Source organism: Myxine glutinosa, chromosome 7 (genome assembly GCF_964187855.1).
Source record: "Myxine glutinosa chromosome 7, kmMyxGlut1.1, whole genome shotgun sequence".
NCBI classification, from domain to species: Eukaryota; Metazoa; Chordata; class Myxini; order Myxiniformes; family Myxinidae; genus Myxine; species Myxine glutinosa.
In genome coordinates this window covers 76,999,992-77,018,634 of record NC_136267.1, presented here as the reverse complement: position 1 = coordinate 77,018,634, position 18,643 = coordinate 76,999,992, and the positions used below count along the sequence as shown (strand labels likewise).

Below are 18,643 nucleotides of genomic sequence, written 5' to 3'. Positions count from 1 at the left end.
TATATATATATATATACAGTATATATATATATATACAGTATATATATATATATACAGTATATATATATATATACAGTATATATATATATATACAGTATATATATATATACAGGGGGCTGCAAAAGTAGGTATACAGTAATGAAAAACAAAACGTGCGCACAAAACGTATTTTATTGATTATACAAGCATATCAATAATAACATATCAATAATAAACATATCAATAATAATCATATTAATCCCTCAAATGTTCAAACTGTTTGCCCCCGGCATTCACACACTCCACTAGTCGAGTGTGGACACCCATGCACACTCTGGCACAAAGGTCTTTATCAGCATCAATTTCCTGGGAAGCCTCCCGTATGAACTGAATCGTGGCATCAACAGAACGTGGCTTGCGTGCGAAAACCCTGTCTTTTACACATCCCCAGAAAAAGAAGTCCATATGGGTGAGATCCGGCGAACGTGGTGGCCAGTCAACGACTCCCCGACGTCCAATCCACCTGTTGGGAAATTCTTTGTCAAGTAGCGCATGCACAGTGAGTGCGAAGTGCGGTGGCGCCCCATCCTGCTGAAAGTAGAAGTCGTCCTGCTGCTGTTGTTCGCGTACCTGTGGTATGATTGTATCCGTCAGCATGTTCAGATACACGTGTTGATCGACAGTCCTGTGCAGAATGATAGGTCCAACGACACCTTTGCAGGACAGGCCAGCCCACACTGTCACCTCAGGTTGATTGAGCTGTTGCTCAATCGTGACTTTAGGGTTTCCAGTTGCGTAGTACACACAATTGTGCCGATTAACGGCACCCGATAGCTTAAAGTTTGCTTCATGGTTGAATTCACACGATTTTGCGCAGAATGCTGTCACCCTCTCGTTCCTCGTTCAGGATGGCTTCGCAAAATTGTAAACGTCGATCCGTCATCCTCTAATAAACCATGTATCAATCGTGGCACGTACATTTTCAGTCCTGCATGGTGCATCAAACGACCCAACGATCTGCGTTCAATACCCAATTCAGATGACGCCCTGTTTTTCGATTTCTGAGGGCTCTGGGTAAATGCCAGGGCAACTTGCATTGCATTCTCTGGCGTTGTCACGGTGACTGGTCGACCACTCTTCGGCGAGTTGTGGATAGACCCCATCCTCTCAAATTTGTCACGTATCCGGTAAATCGTGAGCCTCGTTGGTGGAGGCGATGCAAATGTTTCTCGCCACTGCTCTCGCACACGTTCACTATTCTCTGTCTTGCAGTACTGTTTCAAAATCCATTTGCGCTCCTCGTCCGTTGAATTACCAGCCATCGTTAAATTTCCACTTCACCTGCAAATAATAGATGTATTATAGAAAAAATTACGAAAATAAAAATATAAAAAATGGTAATAATGATTTTAATGAATTAAATGAATTCTAGTATTAAATGAATCCTGGAAATACTGGTATAATCCTTACTGTATACCTACTTTTGCAGCCCCCTGTATATATATATATATATGTATATATATATATATATATATATATATATATATATATATATATATATATATATATATATATATATATTGTTACGGACGCGGTTAAGATGTTATTTTGACCGAGCGGTGGTGTATTACCGCGACCGAACAGTTATTCCCCGACTAGAACCCGATTCCACCCAAACGTTGGCCGTATCGCACCGCGGCTGCCCAGTATGGAAAACTCTAAAGCGACCGAATGCAAAGAGGAAAACGAAGGCAAAGAAAGGTTTGGGAATATTACTAAATTTATTTACTATTCACACACATAAGCAAAAAGACAGCAGTCACGTTTATTTACAAGCACATGAGACGCAGGTGACACAGTGAAAATACTAGCTTATACAGACTTATTGTTACTACCCAGGGCCAAGACAAAAGACAGACTACGAGCACACTTACACGGGGAATGATGATAGGGATGGCAGGTGGCTGGCTGGTGGATGGCTGGCGGGATAGGGAGGTCCAACTAGTTCTGCAGCTGATCGACTCGTGGGCAGCCGCCGCTCCTTCGCGGCCCTGCTCCAAACTGCCGTCCAGGCCTCACGCTGCTGTGGCTGCAGTTTCGGTGGCTCCAGCTGCAGCAAATGCAGTTTCAGTGGCTCGAGCTGCAGCAAGTGCAGTTTCGGTGGCTCGAGCTGCAGTGAGTGCAGTTTCGGTGGCTCAAGCTGCAGTTCAACCCTGGACTTCTTCTCGTCTCTCTGTCGTCAAAGCTCATCTCCCTTCTGCCTCTGAAACGCCCTGCCGTGGGTTATATAGGCCCCACCCCTCAACCTTCGCGAACCTCCTCGATGTTTCTTTCCACACCCTCTCCAAGTCCAACCCCTTGTTCGTGGTTGGTTGAGTGGGGCTGACTCACTCCTCCCCTCTATGACGAGGTGGGGACCCGCCTTTCTTCCCCAACCCTGCCTCGTGGTCAATGGCGGATGAAGGGAAAACCGCCCAAAATGCAGTTGGCAATTGACGAAAAGGGGGAATGGAAATTTTGGGAGTGGGAATGAAGGGAATCTATCTCTTTCACTGGTGCAATGGAGTATTTCAATTAATGGGAGACACAGCCTTACCCTAAAACACATAATAAGATATAACTGTTGAACAGGGGTATTCTATGATTAGCTGTGGTGTGGGTGCTCTATGGACTAATTATGGGACGCCCTTTGACCTTTACACAGCTCCGGAGGCAGGAGGCGCAGAATATACAATAATAATAATAATAAAACACACAATAAAAAAAATAGTCCTCATATCCGCAACACTGCACCCTCCTCCTCTTAGGCACGGCCCGGGCCTACAACTTTTATTTAGTGTGACACGTAGGTGTAGTTCCCTCTACTTTTAACCTGACCCTGAGTGCGACAGTTTTTAAAACATAAATAAATGTGTCCCGCTGCTCCATTGCACCCTGCCTAACAGACTTACGCCCACAGTTAACCGAATTGCGGAATGGTCTTCAAACTATACATTGACGGTGGGGAGCATTATTTACACTGACTCTGCTTTTATTTACAAAACTAACCCAGGACCTGTAATTGTTCTTTCTGGGGGGGGGAAAGACGGTCTGCTCTGCATCAATGCACCATGAAAGCACCCAAAAACGCACCAAAGCACCCTCAAGCACCAATCGGTGCAGTCACCATAGTTCATCAGTGTTCATGAATGTTCAATAATAAAAATAAATCAACAACCCCTAACCCTGCAGGTGGTTTCTTGCTCTTCGGCTCCCTCTGCTGGTTATTATTATTGTCTTCCAGTTGTTGTCTTTCTTTCATTTTCTTACTGGCGGCCTATTTGCAATAAAGTGTGCCCAATGTGTCCTTTTTATTTTATTTTATTTATGGCCCACAGGGCCGACTAGTGTGGTTCACCTGTGGGGCATCGGTGCCCTGTGGCCAAGGTCCGCCAGCAAGATTTCGGGCCCTCATGGCCGGTTCCAGCAGAGGGGCCATGCCCCAACCCATGGGGTCCATCAGTGGTGCTCGGCCACAGGCATGTGGTCCATAATGTGGTGCATCGATGCAGACAGCTGGTTCTGGGAATTCCGGGCGCACAATGGAGGACTCACGCACGCTCCCCTCGGCGCCCAATGGCGCACAGGTCATGTGGGAGACAAAAGAGACAAATGAGCGAGGGGTAAGGTCACAAGGGTACACATCAATAAGGCAATGCAAGTCGAAATGCGTACGGAGGGCGAAGTGAGAAAGCTCGTCCCTACCGTACGTCACCCCCCTGTCACCTACACTACCCTTGCCCTTACCCCATATGTACAAAATCTACACATTACCAATCCGTCGCTACTGTCACGTCTCCCCATATTTCCTCTATACCAAATTCGTCACCACAATCCCTCTAGCCAAAATTTGCCATCATCAATCCTCATAAGGAGGAAGAGATGGAACAACAAAGCACAATGTCGCACCCACGTCATGATGCGTCTCACAATCCAAACATTTGCATCATAAAAAATAATCAAACAACCTGGCATGGTGTGGAGTACCTGTCACCTCAGGTGAGTGGATGCAGATGGTGCGAGGAGACTTCATCCTAACTATCCTCTAAATGACTTTAACACACTTTACACTACCTGGGGTCTTGCCCTGCCAATCCATTGGCCACTTACACTATGGGTTCTAAAAACCAATTCCCATTGACCAACTGTGGTGCTTCTCAATTTGGGGTCTCACTCCCCCGATTCATCTCCCGGTGCCCTTGCACAATTTCTGGGCTGTGACGTGTAGCTCTCCCAGCAGGTCTACCCACCTGCACACCTCCACCACTGCAGTTGCCACCCGAGCTTACCTCGCTCCTCACCCTAACCTAACTAACTGGGGAAGGCCCCTCCTGGCTCTGTCACCCCTTGGTGCCCTCTGGCACTGGGCTACCCGGGTCCGTCCTCCGGATCCTCAGGCCCCATCCACAACAACTACCGGCTCCCAGAGCCCACCTGCGGCCTCACCTGGCCGACATCCTCACAGTGGTGGAGTGCCCAAACCAACTACACACACTAACAGGCTACACGCCCAGCCATTTCCACAACACTAATGCACCCATCCAAATACTATTCTTTCACCTCGCACCACAGATGCCAATATCCAACCACAATTTACCTGTACCCTCTACCTAACACTTACACGACCCGCCCCGGGTATTCGTGATGGGGGTCCACTCTTCCCCCATTCACACCTCCGCACCATCCACTCCACTCCACAGTTTCCCTCATACTCACTCCACGACCATCCATTCCAATACTCCAGATATTCCACACTACCAGTTATTCCACACACCTGTTCCTCATACCTGTTGTTGCACACCTGTGCAATCACACCTGGTGCCACCTGCACCTTCTTCCTCTTCCTGGACCAGTTGGTCAACACAACACACCTCACCATTACCATCACTCAAACACTGCTCCATCCACCTGTTCAGTTGCACACCTGTGCAATCACACCTGTTCAATCACAATACACTTCTATACACCTCCAACACTCACACGGCATCATCTGAACTTCCTGTTACCCTGCTAACTTAGTGCTCCCCGTCTTCCCTTTAAACTAAGCACATACCACGTCATTATAATCCACACTAATCTACCTGCGTCCCCACTACAGGTATCCTTGTCACTAACTAATCTTAACGTTACCTAATGTCAATCTCTTCTAGATCCCTACACACAATATCCTAACCCACCCGGGCTAGTTTTCACTGCCATAAACCCCATAATCGGGTGCTCCTTTGCCCCCCTTGTGAGGGATGACAGAGTTCCCATCCCTCCACATGGGGGACGTTCCCACTATCAATTTTGCTCACCAAATTTCAACCAATCAAAAATTTTGCCAATCATCTGCCAATCACTGTACCATTACCAATCATCACTCTGCCAATCCTTTGCCAATCATCAAATTTTGCCTTTTTCTAATTTTGGGTCCAAAACACTAACCTCATCACCCGTCTACTTATTAGCTCCTCTCGGTGCGCCAATTCACGTCTACAGCCCGGCTTCGTACAGCCGAGCAATGAACGCGGGTTCTTTGGTGCCGGCGGCTGGATGCGTCCGGCACTCGGTGCAGGGACGGGGGCTTACCCGTGCCGAGATCCCACGCACCACCTCGGCGCGGAGCCATCCAATTGCCCGATCTCGACCTGCCGGAACGTCTCAATAAAAAGTGGTCGCCATGACGACCCTTCCTATCGGGCTGCCCGCTCCGCTTAGTGGATCGCGTACGGCGGTCCTTTCGGACCCGCCGCGGTTCGGATCCCCGCTGGTTCTCGCGGCACGCGAAGCCCGGCACGCACCGAGGGCCCGATTCGGCTAAATGTCGTTCTAACCGCTAACCCGGTTACCGTCGATGCCTCACCTGCATGCTTACACGCATACGCTACCCCTTTCTTGCTCGTACCTCCAGCTGTTCCCATGCTCCTCGTCGTACCTTCTCTTACACACCTCGGTACACTCATTCCGCTCACAGACTTGGTCACACACCTGACCACCGAACACCTTGGCACACATTCGTCGCTCGCACACCTCACCAACACACCTCTTCGCGCCCCCTCCTCGGTCACCTCCTCTGACAATCACAGGTGTGCTCTCACTCGCACACCCAACCACATGCCTCACGACCAATTCCAGCGTGCATTCCCATACACGCTCTACCATTCCAGGTGTGCATCCTTCCATTCCAGGTGTACACCCTCGCTCACCTGTCACAACCAACTCACGCTCCGTGTCACTCTCACTACTTTCACCTCCACTCTCGGTCGCGCACTCACCCTTACTCTTGACAGCGCACTCTTTCCTCATGCCCCTGTCCGTTACACACCTTTCTCGCGCACATTCTCCCGTTACACCCTCTGTAACACTCACCACAGGTGTGCATTCTTCCTTACTTTTGACAGCGCACTCTTTCCCCATGCACCTGTCCGTTACACACCTTTCTCGTGCATCCTCTTGCGCACACTCTTTCGTTACTTCCTCCGTAACACTCACCACACCGCGCTTCCATGTGCTCCCTCGCACACGCGCTACGACCGACTCACTCTCGACAGCACACTCACTCCTCGGCGCGCACTTTTTCCTCACACACCCCATGGTCGGACATTCTCGCACACCTCTTTTTTCGCACACCAGACCTGTCGCACACTTCACCAACGGCCTTTCACGAACACCCGGGTCCACAACAACCCCCAAGCCGACTGAAGCTCCCCTCACATCATATGCATTTTCACGTATATCGCCACTCACCTTGGCACCTCGTCTCCTCACCTCCTTCGCCACCTGCAAACTCTTTATTTGGTTAGTGAGCAGCACATCATGAGTTGAGCACCGACCTTGTACATATTCCATCACCTCCTCCTGTATTTCTCTCTTAGTTTCTGTCCGTCTCTTCTTAATTTCACTCACCTCTTCTTCCACTTCCTCTAATTTTTGCTTCACCTCTTTTATTTCCCGGTGCGTCTCCTTAAGTTCGTCCTCTAAGGCTACCTTGACCGTCTCTATGTGCGTCCTCACCTGCCGGTCCTTCGTCTCCATTACCTCTGTCACCTCTTCCAACCTCGTTGTCAGTCCCTCACGTACCATCTGACATTGCCTCTGTGTCGCTATTAATTCGTTCTTAATGTCTTTTTGTGTCGCTTTTAACCCTCCTAGTACCGCAGTGTTCCTTTGAACCTGCTCCACTAACTCCGTTTGTCCCTCTGTCAGCTGTTCCACCTCCTCCGTCAGATCTTCTATTCCCCCTTGTAACCTCGCCGTTCCATTTCTCACCTCTTTCTCTATACGCTTTTCGCCTCGCTTTACCTCCTCGCGTACCCCCGAGACCTCCTCACTTACACCTCGTCGTATCTCCTCTTTCATCTCCTCCATCTGGTTCCCCATCTGTTCGATTTCCCGGGCGGATTGCTCCCCTATTTCCCGCAATTTGTCTTCCATCCTATTTTCTAACCCCATTAACCCATTTTTCACCCCCTCTAACTGATTCTCCTGGGCAGCCATTCTATTTTCCACCCCCGTTAACCCATTCTTTACCTCTTTTATCCCGTTGTCTAACCCCTCAAATTTAGCTTCTAGCCGTTCCCCCATTTCTCCCATTTTCCCCCCCATTTCTCCCATTTTGCCCCCCATTTCGCCCCCCGATCGCTCACTATCAGCCCTCGCTCCGTCCCTCATTACCCCCATTTGGCCCTCCAATCGCTCACTCTGAGCATCCATTTTTGCTTCTAGCCTGTCCATAAGGGCCCCCATTTTTCTGCTTTCCATTTTCTCACTATTGTTTTTTTTCTGCATTTCCACCATGAATTGGGTCATGAAGGCTTGCATTTGGGTCGCGCTCATTGGTTCCGCGGCCGTGGCCCCCTCAACCACGTGCGCGAGAGCGCCATTTTGTGTGTCTGATACCCCCTCAACCACATTGCCAATGTTCTCCTCTACTTCGTTCCTCTGATCCTGGGTTACTCCTAACCCCTACTCTAGCTCACCCACCGGCATCCGATCGCCTTGACCAGCCATGGCGCGATTTCAAAATTCGGGTTTTGCTTTTAAAACACAACAATTTCCAGCTGCTTGTAATTTTGAGCGCGTTAAGCGCGCTTCGGGCCTCGTATCCCACTCCTCGACACCAATTGTTACGGACGCGGTTAAGATGTTATTTTGACCGAGCGGTGGTGTATTACCGCGACCGAATAGTTATTCCCCGACTAGAACCCGATTCCACCCAAACGTTGGCCGTATCGCACCGCGGCTGCCCAATATGGAAAACTCTAAAGCGACCGAATGCAAAGAGGAAAACGAAGGCAAAGAAAGGTTTGGGAATACTACTAAATTTATTTACTATTCACACACATAAGCAAAAAGACAGCAGTCACATTTATTTACAAGCACATGAGACGCAGGTGACACAGTGAAAATACTAGTTTATACAGACTTATTGTTACACCCAGGGAGGGACAAGACAAAAGACAGACTACGAGCACACTTACACGGGGAATGATGATAGGGATGGCAGGTGGGTGGCTGGTGGATGGCTGGCGGGATAGGGAGGTCCAACTAGTTCTGCAGCTGATCGACTCGTGGGCAGCCGCCGCTCCTTCGCGGCCCTGCTCCAAACTGCCGTCCAGGCCTCACGCTGCTGTGGCTGCAGTTTCGGTGGCTCCAGCTGCAGCAAATGCAGTTTCAGTGGCTCGAGTTGCAGCAAGTGCAGTTTCGATGGCTCGAGCTGCAGTGAGTGCAGTTTCGGTGGCTCGAGCTGCAGTTCAACCCTGGACTTCTTCTCGTCTCTCTGTCGTCAAAGCTCATCTCCCTTGTGCCTCTGAAACGCCCTGCCGTGGGTTATATAGGCCCCACCCCTCAACCTTCGCGAACCTCCTCGATGTTTCTTTCCACACCCTCTCCAAGTCCAACCCCTTGTTCGTGGTTGGTTGAGTGGGGCTGACTCACTCCTCCCCTCTATGACGAGGTGGGGACCCGCCTTTCTTCCCCAACCCTGCCTCGTGGTCAATGGCGGATGAAGGGAAAACCGCCCAAATGCAGTTGGCAATTGACGAAAAGGGGGAATGGAAATTTTGGGAGTGGGAATGAAGGGAATCTATCTCTTTCACTGGTGCAATGGAGTATTTCAATTAATGGGAGACACAGCCTTACCCTAAAACACATAATAAGATATAACTGTTGAACAGGGGTATTCTATGATTAGCTGTGGTGTGGGTGCTCTATGGACTAATTATGGGACGCCCTTTGACCTTTACACAGCTCCGGAGGCAGGAGGCGCAGAATATACAATAATAATAATAATAATACACACAATAAAAAAAATACAGTCCTCATATCCGCAACAATATATATATATATTGTTGCGGATCTCGGGCCTGTCGACGTACAGAGGGGGGTTAAACCCTTTTCCCCCTCGGGCCTTCGAGTCAACGAGGCCGCGACCCACTTTACACTCGTGGGGCGGATTGCGGAGCCGCCACCCCCATAGCGAGCGTGCGGAAGGGTATCGGGTCGAATCCCCACGTACCTTCTAGACACACGCCGCCACGAGAACGGGGACTGGACCTCGCACGAGTCATGCTCGTCTGATACGCCGAGCGGTTTGCGTGTCACTTGACTCGTGCCTTTAATTCTTATTGAACCCGATTGAGCGGTTTTATTCGTACGATGCGAAGCCAATGGTGGGAAAATACGTGAACGGCCAAATGGATGCGAAAGAACATAGGTTTATTATACAATTTATACAAATGATCAGGGCAAAGACACAGAGCAGAAACTTAATCGGTCTTATCTTAATCCCCGGACAAGGGCCCACTTACTCACGCGGGGAAAAGGATGAAGAAGAACGACGCACTCCAAGCACGGCCGTTGGCGCCGTTCGCCCCGGTCAGCTCGTTCGGCGTGTCCCTGGGATGTTCGTGGCACGTGCAGGGATCCCAGAGCAGGGTGATCGTTAACGTCTGTGGCCCCGGGAGAGATCGTCCTCGCAAGCGCTATTAACAGGCAGCAGAGCGCAGGGCAGGGAGAGTTCGTGCATAGAGAGCCTCGATCACAGAGAGAGTTCCAACCACACCTCTATCACAAAGAGCTAGTTCGGGGGCAGTCTGAGTTCGTGGATCCGGCCCAGGTTTTATAGCCCCTCCCCAGAGTCTCACCCGAATGTTCCAAACTCCTCCCCTGGCTGTCGTTGTTAGCCACTCCCCTTGAGCTTCCATTGGCTGCTTGCCGCTTACCGGCCACTCCACTGTAGCTCCTCCCTCGGGCCTCCCAGACTCGTTCTGGGCGTAGCACATGGTATTCCAGCCCAAGGAGCACCTGGCATTCCAGCCCAAGGAACAATGAAGCCTACACTTACTGCCTGCTCCAACGCATACTAACACAGGAAAGGAAACTATGCTTACATTTAATAAGAAATAACTGAACTAAGCGAGGCTACATGTTGTAGTGCACTGAGTGCAAGGGGGGGGTTACCTTTATTCTCACAACCGCAACAATATATATATATAAAGGGGGGGGGAGGGGTGGGGGGAAATCCCGACGGTTGAACTGGTTGAAGGGGGAAACGACAGAAAAACGGTTTGGAACCACTGGGATAGATAGACTTGAAAGAGAAGGGGATATAAGCCTCCATTCCTGCAACAATGACTTCAGCTGTGCGTTCAAGAGAGATAGAGGCATTGCCCGAGGAGAGGCAGTCATCTTTCTCGGGAAAAAATGAGCTCAGTATAATAATAATAAATTTTCACCAGGTTCAGAGTTATTTAAATATTTCCTACCTCCTTTAGCGAGGATTCAGGAAAGACGAGCTGAACCTATAGTGACCTCTGGTGAAGAAAGCAAACATCAAAAGTCGGTCAGCAAGTCGTCTGGTAATCGCATGTATTCCATGACGTTAGATTATCCTGTTTGCTATCTCAGTGTGGTTGTTGTGCTGACAACCACTCGTACCCTCTAAGCACGTCCATGCACCCAGGTGTTTGTGTGTTGTGTGAACGGCCATCTTTGGCTATAAAGGGCAACCATTATGATATTATAGCATTTACTCCAGAAAAAGTGATTTGTTTTCCCTATTTTTATGGGGAATATGATTGTGCATCTAAACGCATAGTTGCTGCCTTTTCACAAGAAAAATGTCTGATGTGATTCTCCTTTAATGAGAGAACTTTGAAAGAAGTTATAAAATGGACATTTGACAAAAAATCCAGGCTGTCTTTGACAAAGAAAAGATTGTCGTTGAATACGTCGATGAGAGTATTGTCACTCTTGCAGTCTTGTGGAGACCAACAGGTTAAAGCTTATGCAGTATGGAAGAGAAAGGGTCAGCTGGTTAAAATATCACAAACGTTTGATGTTAAATAAATTGGCGGCCGAGAACAAAAACACCACATGCTAGGATAGTACTGTACTGTTATTGGAAGCGTTGATGGTAACTGATAAATTCCTCCTGCCTCTGCCTTGCTGATACGACCCCATGAGATGAAGTAATTAGCACGAGTTAGGTTGAGGTCTGTGATGTGAAAAGCCAGTGTCTTTTAATCAGTTTAAAAATAGTAATGTCCTTTATTCAAATGTTCATTAACTGTTCGCTGCTCTTTTTGTTATCGATGCCTGTGACTGCAAACCAAGCAGAAACGAATGAGCCAATTCCATTAGGCTGCGCGGCATGTCACAATTGCTCAAAATCGACAAACCCCGTGGTCTGCCGTGGTTACTTAATCGGCAAGTTGTCCACACTATACGATTGGATGGCTATTCACCATAATTGTGATGTTCAGATTATCGGATGTAAGCTGTAATGTGCAACCGGATTCATAAGCCGCAAGCCGAGTTAACGCCTGACAACAAGACACCATTGGCCGAGACATTCCGTATACTATCGCTATGTGATTTTGAGAACCGGTTGTGTATTTTGAAGATTCCATTTATTTTTGCTTCAATCTGTGCTTTGGCAGTGCGCATCGGTGCTATGCTGTCCTACACGCCACTCGACGAGAAGGGAATAACATTGCTGCTCAACTTCTTGCATGACTTCTTGAAGTAAGTAGTTTCATAAATCCCGTTGCTTCAAGGTGGTTCATTAACACTTTTCCATGCACTGTAAAAGCACTCACGTTGGCAGCATCTTCATGCGGCGTCAGACTCATTCGGCAAATGCGATTGCTTATATTCCAGGCCTTACAAGGATGGGTATGGCTTTGTCCGTACCTCATTAGATCAAATGAAACTTTTTGAGATCAAGTAATTTGCGTCACCTGCACACATTTTGCACTTTTTTTTTCTCCTTTTGGTAAATAAACATGACTGACTTTATTAGTCCCCTTCTGGTTGAACCAGAGGGTACTTTCAAGTTTGCTCTCCGTCTTTTTGTCCAGCTGTCCATCCCACCTGTGATTTTTCAGACCTTTTTTTCCCATAACCTTCAACGTATTCAACTGAAACTTGGTATAGGGCTTTATTATGACTAGTGTGGATCAGCACGCCCCGCTCGCCTCACCACACGTCGCTTCAGAGGGAGAGGCATCTTTAACCATGCCTGCTTTCTCAGAGGGGGGGGGGGGGGGTGGGAGGGGAGAGGGATGGGGGAGGTTTGCCAAATAAGTTTTGTAAATCAGAAGTCAGAACCCAACACGTATAAATGCAAAGGAACTGAGCACAAATTTTTATTTATTTTAAATTATCAGTTCGAGCTGGAAGGGAAGTTCAATACAAATTTATCAAAAACTGGATGGGAAAGTTGAACTTCCATCCTCACAGAGCAAATGTGCTCTCGATGCACCGCTTGCCTTGGACTTCTGGCCGAGTTTTTATGTCGTATATTTTATTTTGCCCATTTCACGATCTCGATTAATGAAGTCAAAGTAAAAAAACAAAGTAGCGCTGATGAATACGGGTAAGTCATGAATGTGTTTTTTAGGTTAGCTTTAAATGCATAAACAACATTATGGAACTTGTTAAAGAAAATTTGAAGATGTTTTGGTCACCAATACACATACATAACCACATACATTTGCTCCATTATAATACAAAAGATACCATTGAAACTTGAATACGTCTGTTAATTGCATACCATTGAAACCTGATTATGCTGATTTAATTACATCCAATTAAAACGAGAGTGCGTCTACTGGATACTATTGAAACCTCTGAGTACATCTAATAATTACATACCATTGAAACCTGAGTATGTCTATTAATTATATGCTATTGTAACCTGAGTACATCTATTAATTGCACTAAGCATGTCTATTAATTACATGCTATTGAAGCATGATTACATGGGTGTTCTGGGTCTGCATCTTTTCAGTCTTCGTGATATTTTGGGGTCTTTGGGGTCTTTTCGGTCTTTGTGGTATTGGGTCTTTGTGGTATTGGGTCTTTGTGGTATTGGGTCTTTGTGGTATTTTGGGTCTTCGGGGTATTTTGGGTCTTTGGGGTATTTTGGGTCTTTGGGGTATTTTGGGTCTTTGGGGTATTTTGGGTCTTTGGGGTATTTTGGGTCTTTGGGGTATTTTGGGTCTTTGGGGTATTTTGGGTCTTTGGGGTATTTTGGGTCTTCGGGGTATTTTGGGTCTTCGGGGTATTTTGGGTCTTCGGGGTATTTTGGGTCTTCGGGGTATTTTGGGTCTTCGGGGTATTTTGAGTGTTCATGGTATTTTGGGTCTTTGTGGGTCTTTTGGGTCCTCTGGATCTTTAACGGTATTTTGGGTCTTCGTGTATTTTGGGTCTTTTAGGTTTTTAGGGGTCTTGGTGGTCTTTAGGGTCTTGGGGGACTTAAAGGGTCGTCAAAAGTCTGACGGGTCTCAGGAGTCTTAAGGGTTAAAAAGTATATTGCAACAATACAAAATTAAGAGTTCATGGACTGTTTTCGTTGTTATTTTTGTTTGAAGAAGAAGAAGACGTTTTGGTCACAAATATACAAACATGCATACATACAAACATACATAACTATATAGATTTGCTGTATTATAATAAGATAGGTTACTTAAGTTCAAGGTTCATGGCGTTTTCATCAATTTTTCACAGTGATACCCTTTTTGGACTGAGATAATATCACATCGGTAGGGGACTTGTATTGCAAAGCAACTCTCGCTTTTGTTTTCCTTTGATTTTTAGGGGGTTTTTTGCAGTTGTATTTGCAAAATTTTTGTCAGACTTGATTTTAATGAGAACCTGCCATAATATCAACCATGGTTATTTATCTTGCTTGATATTTAGATCAGATTACTGTAAGCTACAGCAAGAGTATCCTGTTCAAAAGCTTGTATAATCACCAGAGGTACATGTTCGTTCATAATCCTTCAGTTTGTATTGCTGATCTTACAGGTACCTGGTGAAGAATTCTGCTGCACTATTTAGTGCCAATGATTATGAAGTTGCTCCACCTGAATACCATCGCAAGGCTGTTTGAGAAAGCCAGAAAGGAGACTGTATTTGAGTTGACACTTTGAAAACCCTGCTCCCTATGAATGTGCACAATATGTTGAAGCTGTTTATTTAATTGTAGTTTATATCAATTCCAATGTTTTCATACTGAGATGCAAAGGTTAAAAGACGTTTTATTTTAACGTTTCTTTCTGAGATATTTTCATGAATGGCTCAACTCTCCTGCTTCTAAAGACAAAAAAAAGAAAAGAAAAGTATTTCCCACGATGATGCTATTATGAGAACAAAGGTTTGTGTTTCAAAGAGATAGACTATATTCCATTTAGTTAACGGAATGTAATTTTTTGGGGTTTGCTTTTGGGGTTCTTTCATGGAAATTGACAAGGCTGTTCTTGATTGCGTACAAAAGTATGGTTGCGATGATGATGCTGATTACCTCAAATGACATTCGGAGTCAATTGAAGTTGATGACAGATGCATGATCACTTTTTTAATGTTCACAACTATTATATCTATCTTCATATATTACATCTGATAAGCATCTGTTCTTCAGAAAGCCGGTCCAATAATGAAGACCTGTCTTGACGGAATACCTTGCTAGCTTTAGAAAGCAGACGTTCCACTGGAGTCTGGAACCTAAAAGTACTGATAGGCAATCTGAGCTCATTTCAGGTACTGGTGTTGATGGCCATTCCAAAAGGAAAGGGATTCTGCCTCTCTGACAGGCTTTAAGCTCTGATGTTCTCTTTTTTTAACTGTTGATGTACTCTCTTTAACCTCTGATGGAAAGGTGTTGTTGGAACCTGTGAAGCCTTCCTCAGGGGCTGTAGAGGGAAGTTCAAGAACTGTGATCTTCAGAAGAATGACCTGTTTCGGCTCAGTTGAATCCTCTTGTGTACACCAGGCCAGTTTTCACCCTGAATCTAGGGCAGCAGCCTAGCGTGAAGGCCTCCTCCTCAAACTTGGTGAAGTGAGTGTGTACTCATGATTTTAATGTGGCCACTATTTTGGATTTGAACTTTGTATTAAGAATGGCAAGATCATCTTGGAGTTCATGAATCACTGGACAAAGGATGCTAGCATTTCAGTTAGATCATTGAGATCCTTCACAATTTTTGTTTCGGACACATTCGCTTGTCACTGTAGTCGAGTGTCTGCAGTGTGGAGTCAAAGACATGGAGTAGGAGCATTATCTTTGTCACCTGTAAATACCACCTTGTTGCCTTGACCACCTGCAACTTTATGTTATCCTCCAATATGTTTATTTCTATATTTGCCTTTCAAGTGTCCCTAGACCTATATTCAAACAGAACAAGAACAAGAGAAAAATGACCACAGTGTGATCACCAGCTGCGACGTGTAGAATCATGAGGATCATGAGGATGAGGAATCATGAAGAGAATCTTGTTCTTACCTCATACCAACTCACGTCCAAGTGTATGCGCATGCGCTATTCAAAAAGGCACCCCAACAACAAGAACAACGCGGTCCTCTCATAGAGCTGCTCGTCGTAGCTAAAAACATGCTTGCCTGCTCTCTTTGTTTCTGGCTGAAAGTAGTGGACCCAGCTTTCATCCCCAGTCACTACGTGCTGTAAGAAAGCATCGCCTTCTGTTTTGTAACGTCACAGAAGTTCTTCACATGCGTCCACTCGCCGTTCTTTCAGTTCAGGTGTGAGTTGTCTAGGCACCCACCTTGCAGACACTTTGCGGAACCCGAGCACGTTGTGAATGATATGGTGTGCTGAACCATGGCTAATGTTCAATTCTGAGACCACTTCATCCAGTGTAATGCAACGGTTTTCCCTTGGCACGCGCTTAAGTCCTGCAACCATTTCTGGTGTGTCGGCTGTGTGAGGCCGGCCCGATCGAGCAGCGTCTGCCACACTGGACACACCACTTTTAAACTCCCTGTCCCAGTCGTACACCTGCTGCAGCAATAAACATGCGTCGTCATATTGCATCTTCATTCTGCGATGGATTTCCCTGGGATTCACACCCTCACTTCCCAAGAAACAGATGACAGAACGTTGCTCCTCCCTGGTGCTTGCTCCTAAGGGAGGCGCCATCTTGGAACTGCTCGACTGACGTCATACACACAATGTTGCCAGATCTAAAACAGGCAAAACATGACTTAACCATGGATATAACATATGTCGTCTACAACTACACACATTACATTCTCGAATTGATATCGCCATTTTAAGGTTACTTATTGACTGACCCTCATAGCTTTAAATATCCCAATAGTAGACATTGCCTTTATTTTGTGGAAAGTTACTGTTGTCAATATTGACTCATCACAACCAATATTGCACTAGTGACTCCAAAGCAGACAATTAAATGAAAGACCACACCAATGAAAATACATCCGAGGCCATGATCTAGGAGCACAATGAATTTTTTTTGGCAGATCTACACTTGATTATATTGGGTTAGCTCAGGTGTAATTAATTATATTCCTGATCAAATTTATTTTTAAAATCGTGATTACAGCTGAAACTTATTTATTACAATCCTAATCAAGCCCGGCCTGGAGATTGGTAACCTTTCAGCTGGTGTCGGTCAAGTCAATCCACACTTCGCAATGCACAACATTGCTCAATCATCAATAAAGATGACGCTCAACGTTGCTCAATCAGTAACATTAATAACGAAGCACAAGAGTTCCCTTTTTTTGTTTCATTTTTTAAAATTTCCTCTTCCTCCACATCTTTGGCTGCTCTACCCTACATATGTGCTGCACTTGTCCTGTTTGGTGGGATTTGTGCATTTTTGCCACAAGTTGGTTCATGATAGACAGTTGGGTTTTTAATTTATTTGTTTTCTTTTGGTGACCCCATGATAACAGAAACGAGTGCTATTTATTGGTAACATCATTTCATTTATCAATTTAAAACTTTTTTCCCTTTTTTTTTTTTTTGTTACAAATGCATGTAGGCCTGTTCATTTTTCTGCTGCCTTCTTTCTTGCATACATGTACGTTAAAGTTACCATTGAACTTTCGGCTTTGTTGGAAGTCTTGGAAAGACACACGTGCCCACTGTTCATATCAGTGCTAGCTGCTGCACTATGAACTGCAGTATCCGTCGGCCGACATCAGCCATCACAAGTATTTTTTTTTTTTTGGCAATGCCAGCCGACCCCTTTGGGAAGGGAATCAATCCACAGATGTGTTCTGGCTCACTGGCCATAGCTTTTGAAAGATGCCTTTTGTATTAATTATTTTTCCTTTTTTCAACACTTCCACCTTTCTTTATTTATATCGTTATCTAGTACATTTCTCAAAACATTTCGTCTTTATTTTATCGTTTTATCCTTTATTTTATCAAACATTTCTCACCCAAAATGCATCGACCCAAATTTACCTCTAAGTTAACACCATGTACCGTTTAGGTTCACAATGTGACTGTGCTGTCGCCTTCCTCCACAACATAGATTACAGAATTACAATCTCGATATTCGAATTCGTTGGACAGTGTTAATTTGTTGCCTTGGTGATGGATTCCGTTGTGATGATCACCAATTGTTCTCACATCAACCATGCCTGTTCATTTGCCCAATTTTTGTGAGTATACAGTTAATTACCATTTTGATTCGCTTTGTGAACAGTTTTGCAAGAGCCAACGTGTTCGAGAGTTATCCTTGGTACAAAAGCTTTTCGTATTTTTCGGTTGTTGGTTTGTTGACATCTGTGTTTTTTTTGCAACATCGTTTTTCTTTTAAACGTGCTTTGGCTATTCATTAGTAATGTCAGGTTTGTCCTTTATATTCACCACTCAAGTTCGGTCGCTGTGCATCTTTCTAGATACAGTATTTGTTTCTTGCTCCGAATGTAATGTGTTTTATATTTTGTTATTAAAATGAAAAACGTTTTCCTTTGTTTTCCCCAAACATCAAGTTGAAGATGGTAATCTGTAAGACAAACCCAGGCAGAATTCTTGCTGACGAGTCGAGCACGACTTGCGTGTGATATTGATTATCACGTGATCTTGCACGTTGCACATGGGTAAGCTGTCTTTGCTGAGCCATGCAAGTACTTGGCAGAGAATATGTCGGAAGCATGATGGGTCCAAGCCCATCCCTCCAGCCTTTCCTGCCTTTTTTGTGATGCTCTGGGGGGTTTTGAATCGGCCAGGCGGCGCAAACTCTTCTCTGCCTGGAGATGGCGCAAAGTCCCCACAATGCCCAATCGCTGAACAAACGTATACAGTGCACTATAGTATGACCAATCTCTTACATTTGAACACGATGGACAAATTACTATTCTG

General features: G+C 45.8%; 1 protein-coding gene across 1 annotated transcript in view; it reads left to right on the top strand.

The window, feature by feature from the left end:
• The window catches only part of MORF4L1 (mortality factor 4 like 1), a 64,832-nt gene extending 46,585 nt beyond the window's left edge, over positions 1-18,247 (top strand). The window contains exons 10-11 of the mRNA XM_068122567.2: positions 11,943-12,027; positions 14,314-18,247. Coding sequence (XP_067978668.1) covers positions 11,943-12,027; positions 14,314-14,398 — 170 coding nt within the window. The 3' untranslated portion in view covers positions 14,399-18,247. The remainder of the gene's footprint in view (positions 1-11,942; positions 12,028-14,313) is intronic.
• The last annotated feature ends 396 nt before the right edge of the window (positions 18,248-18,643 follow it).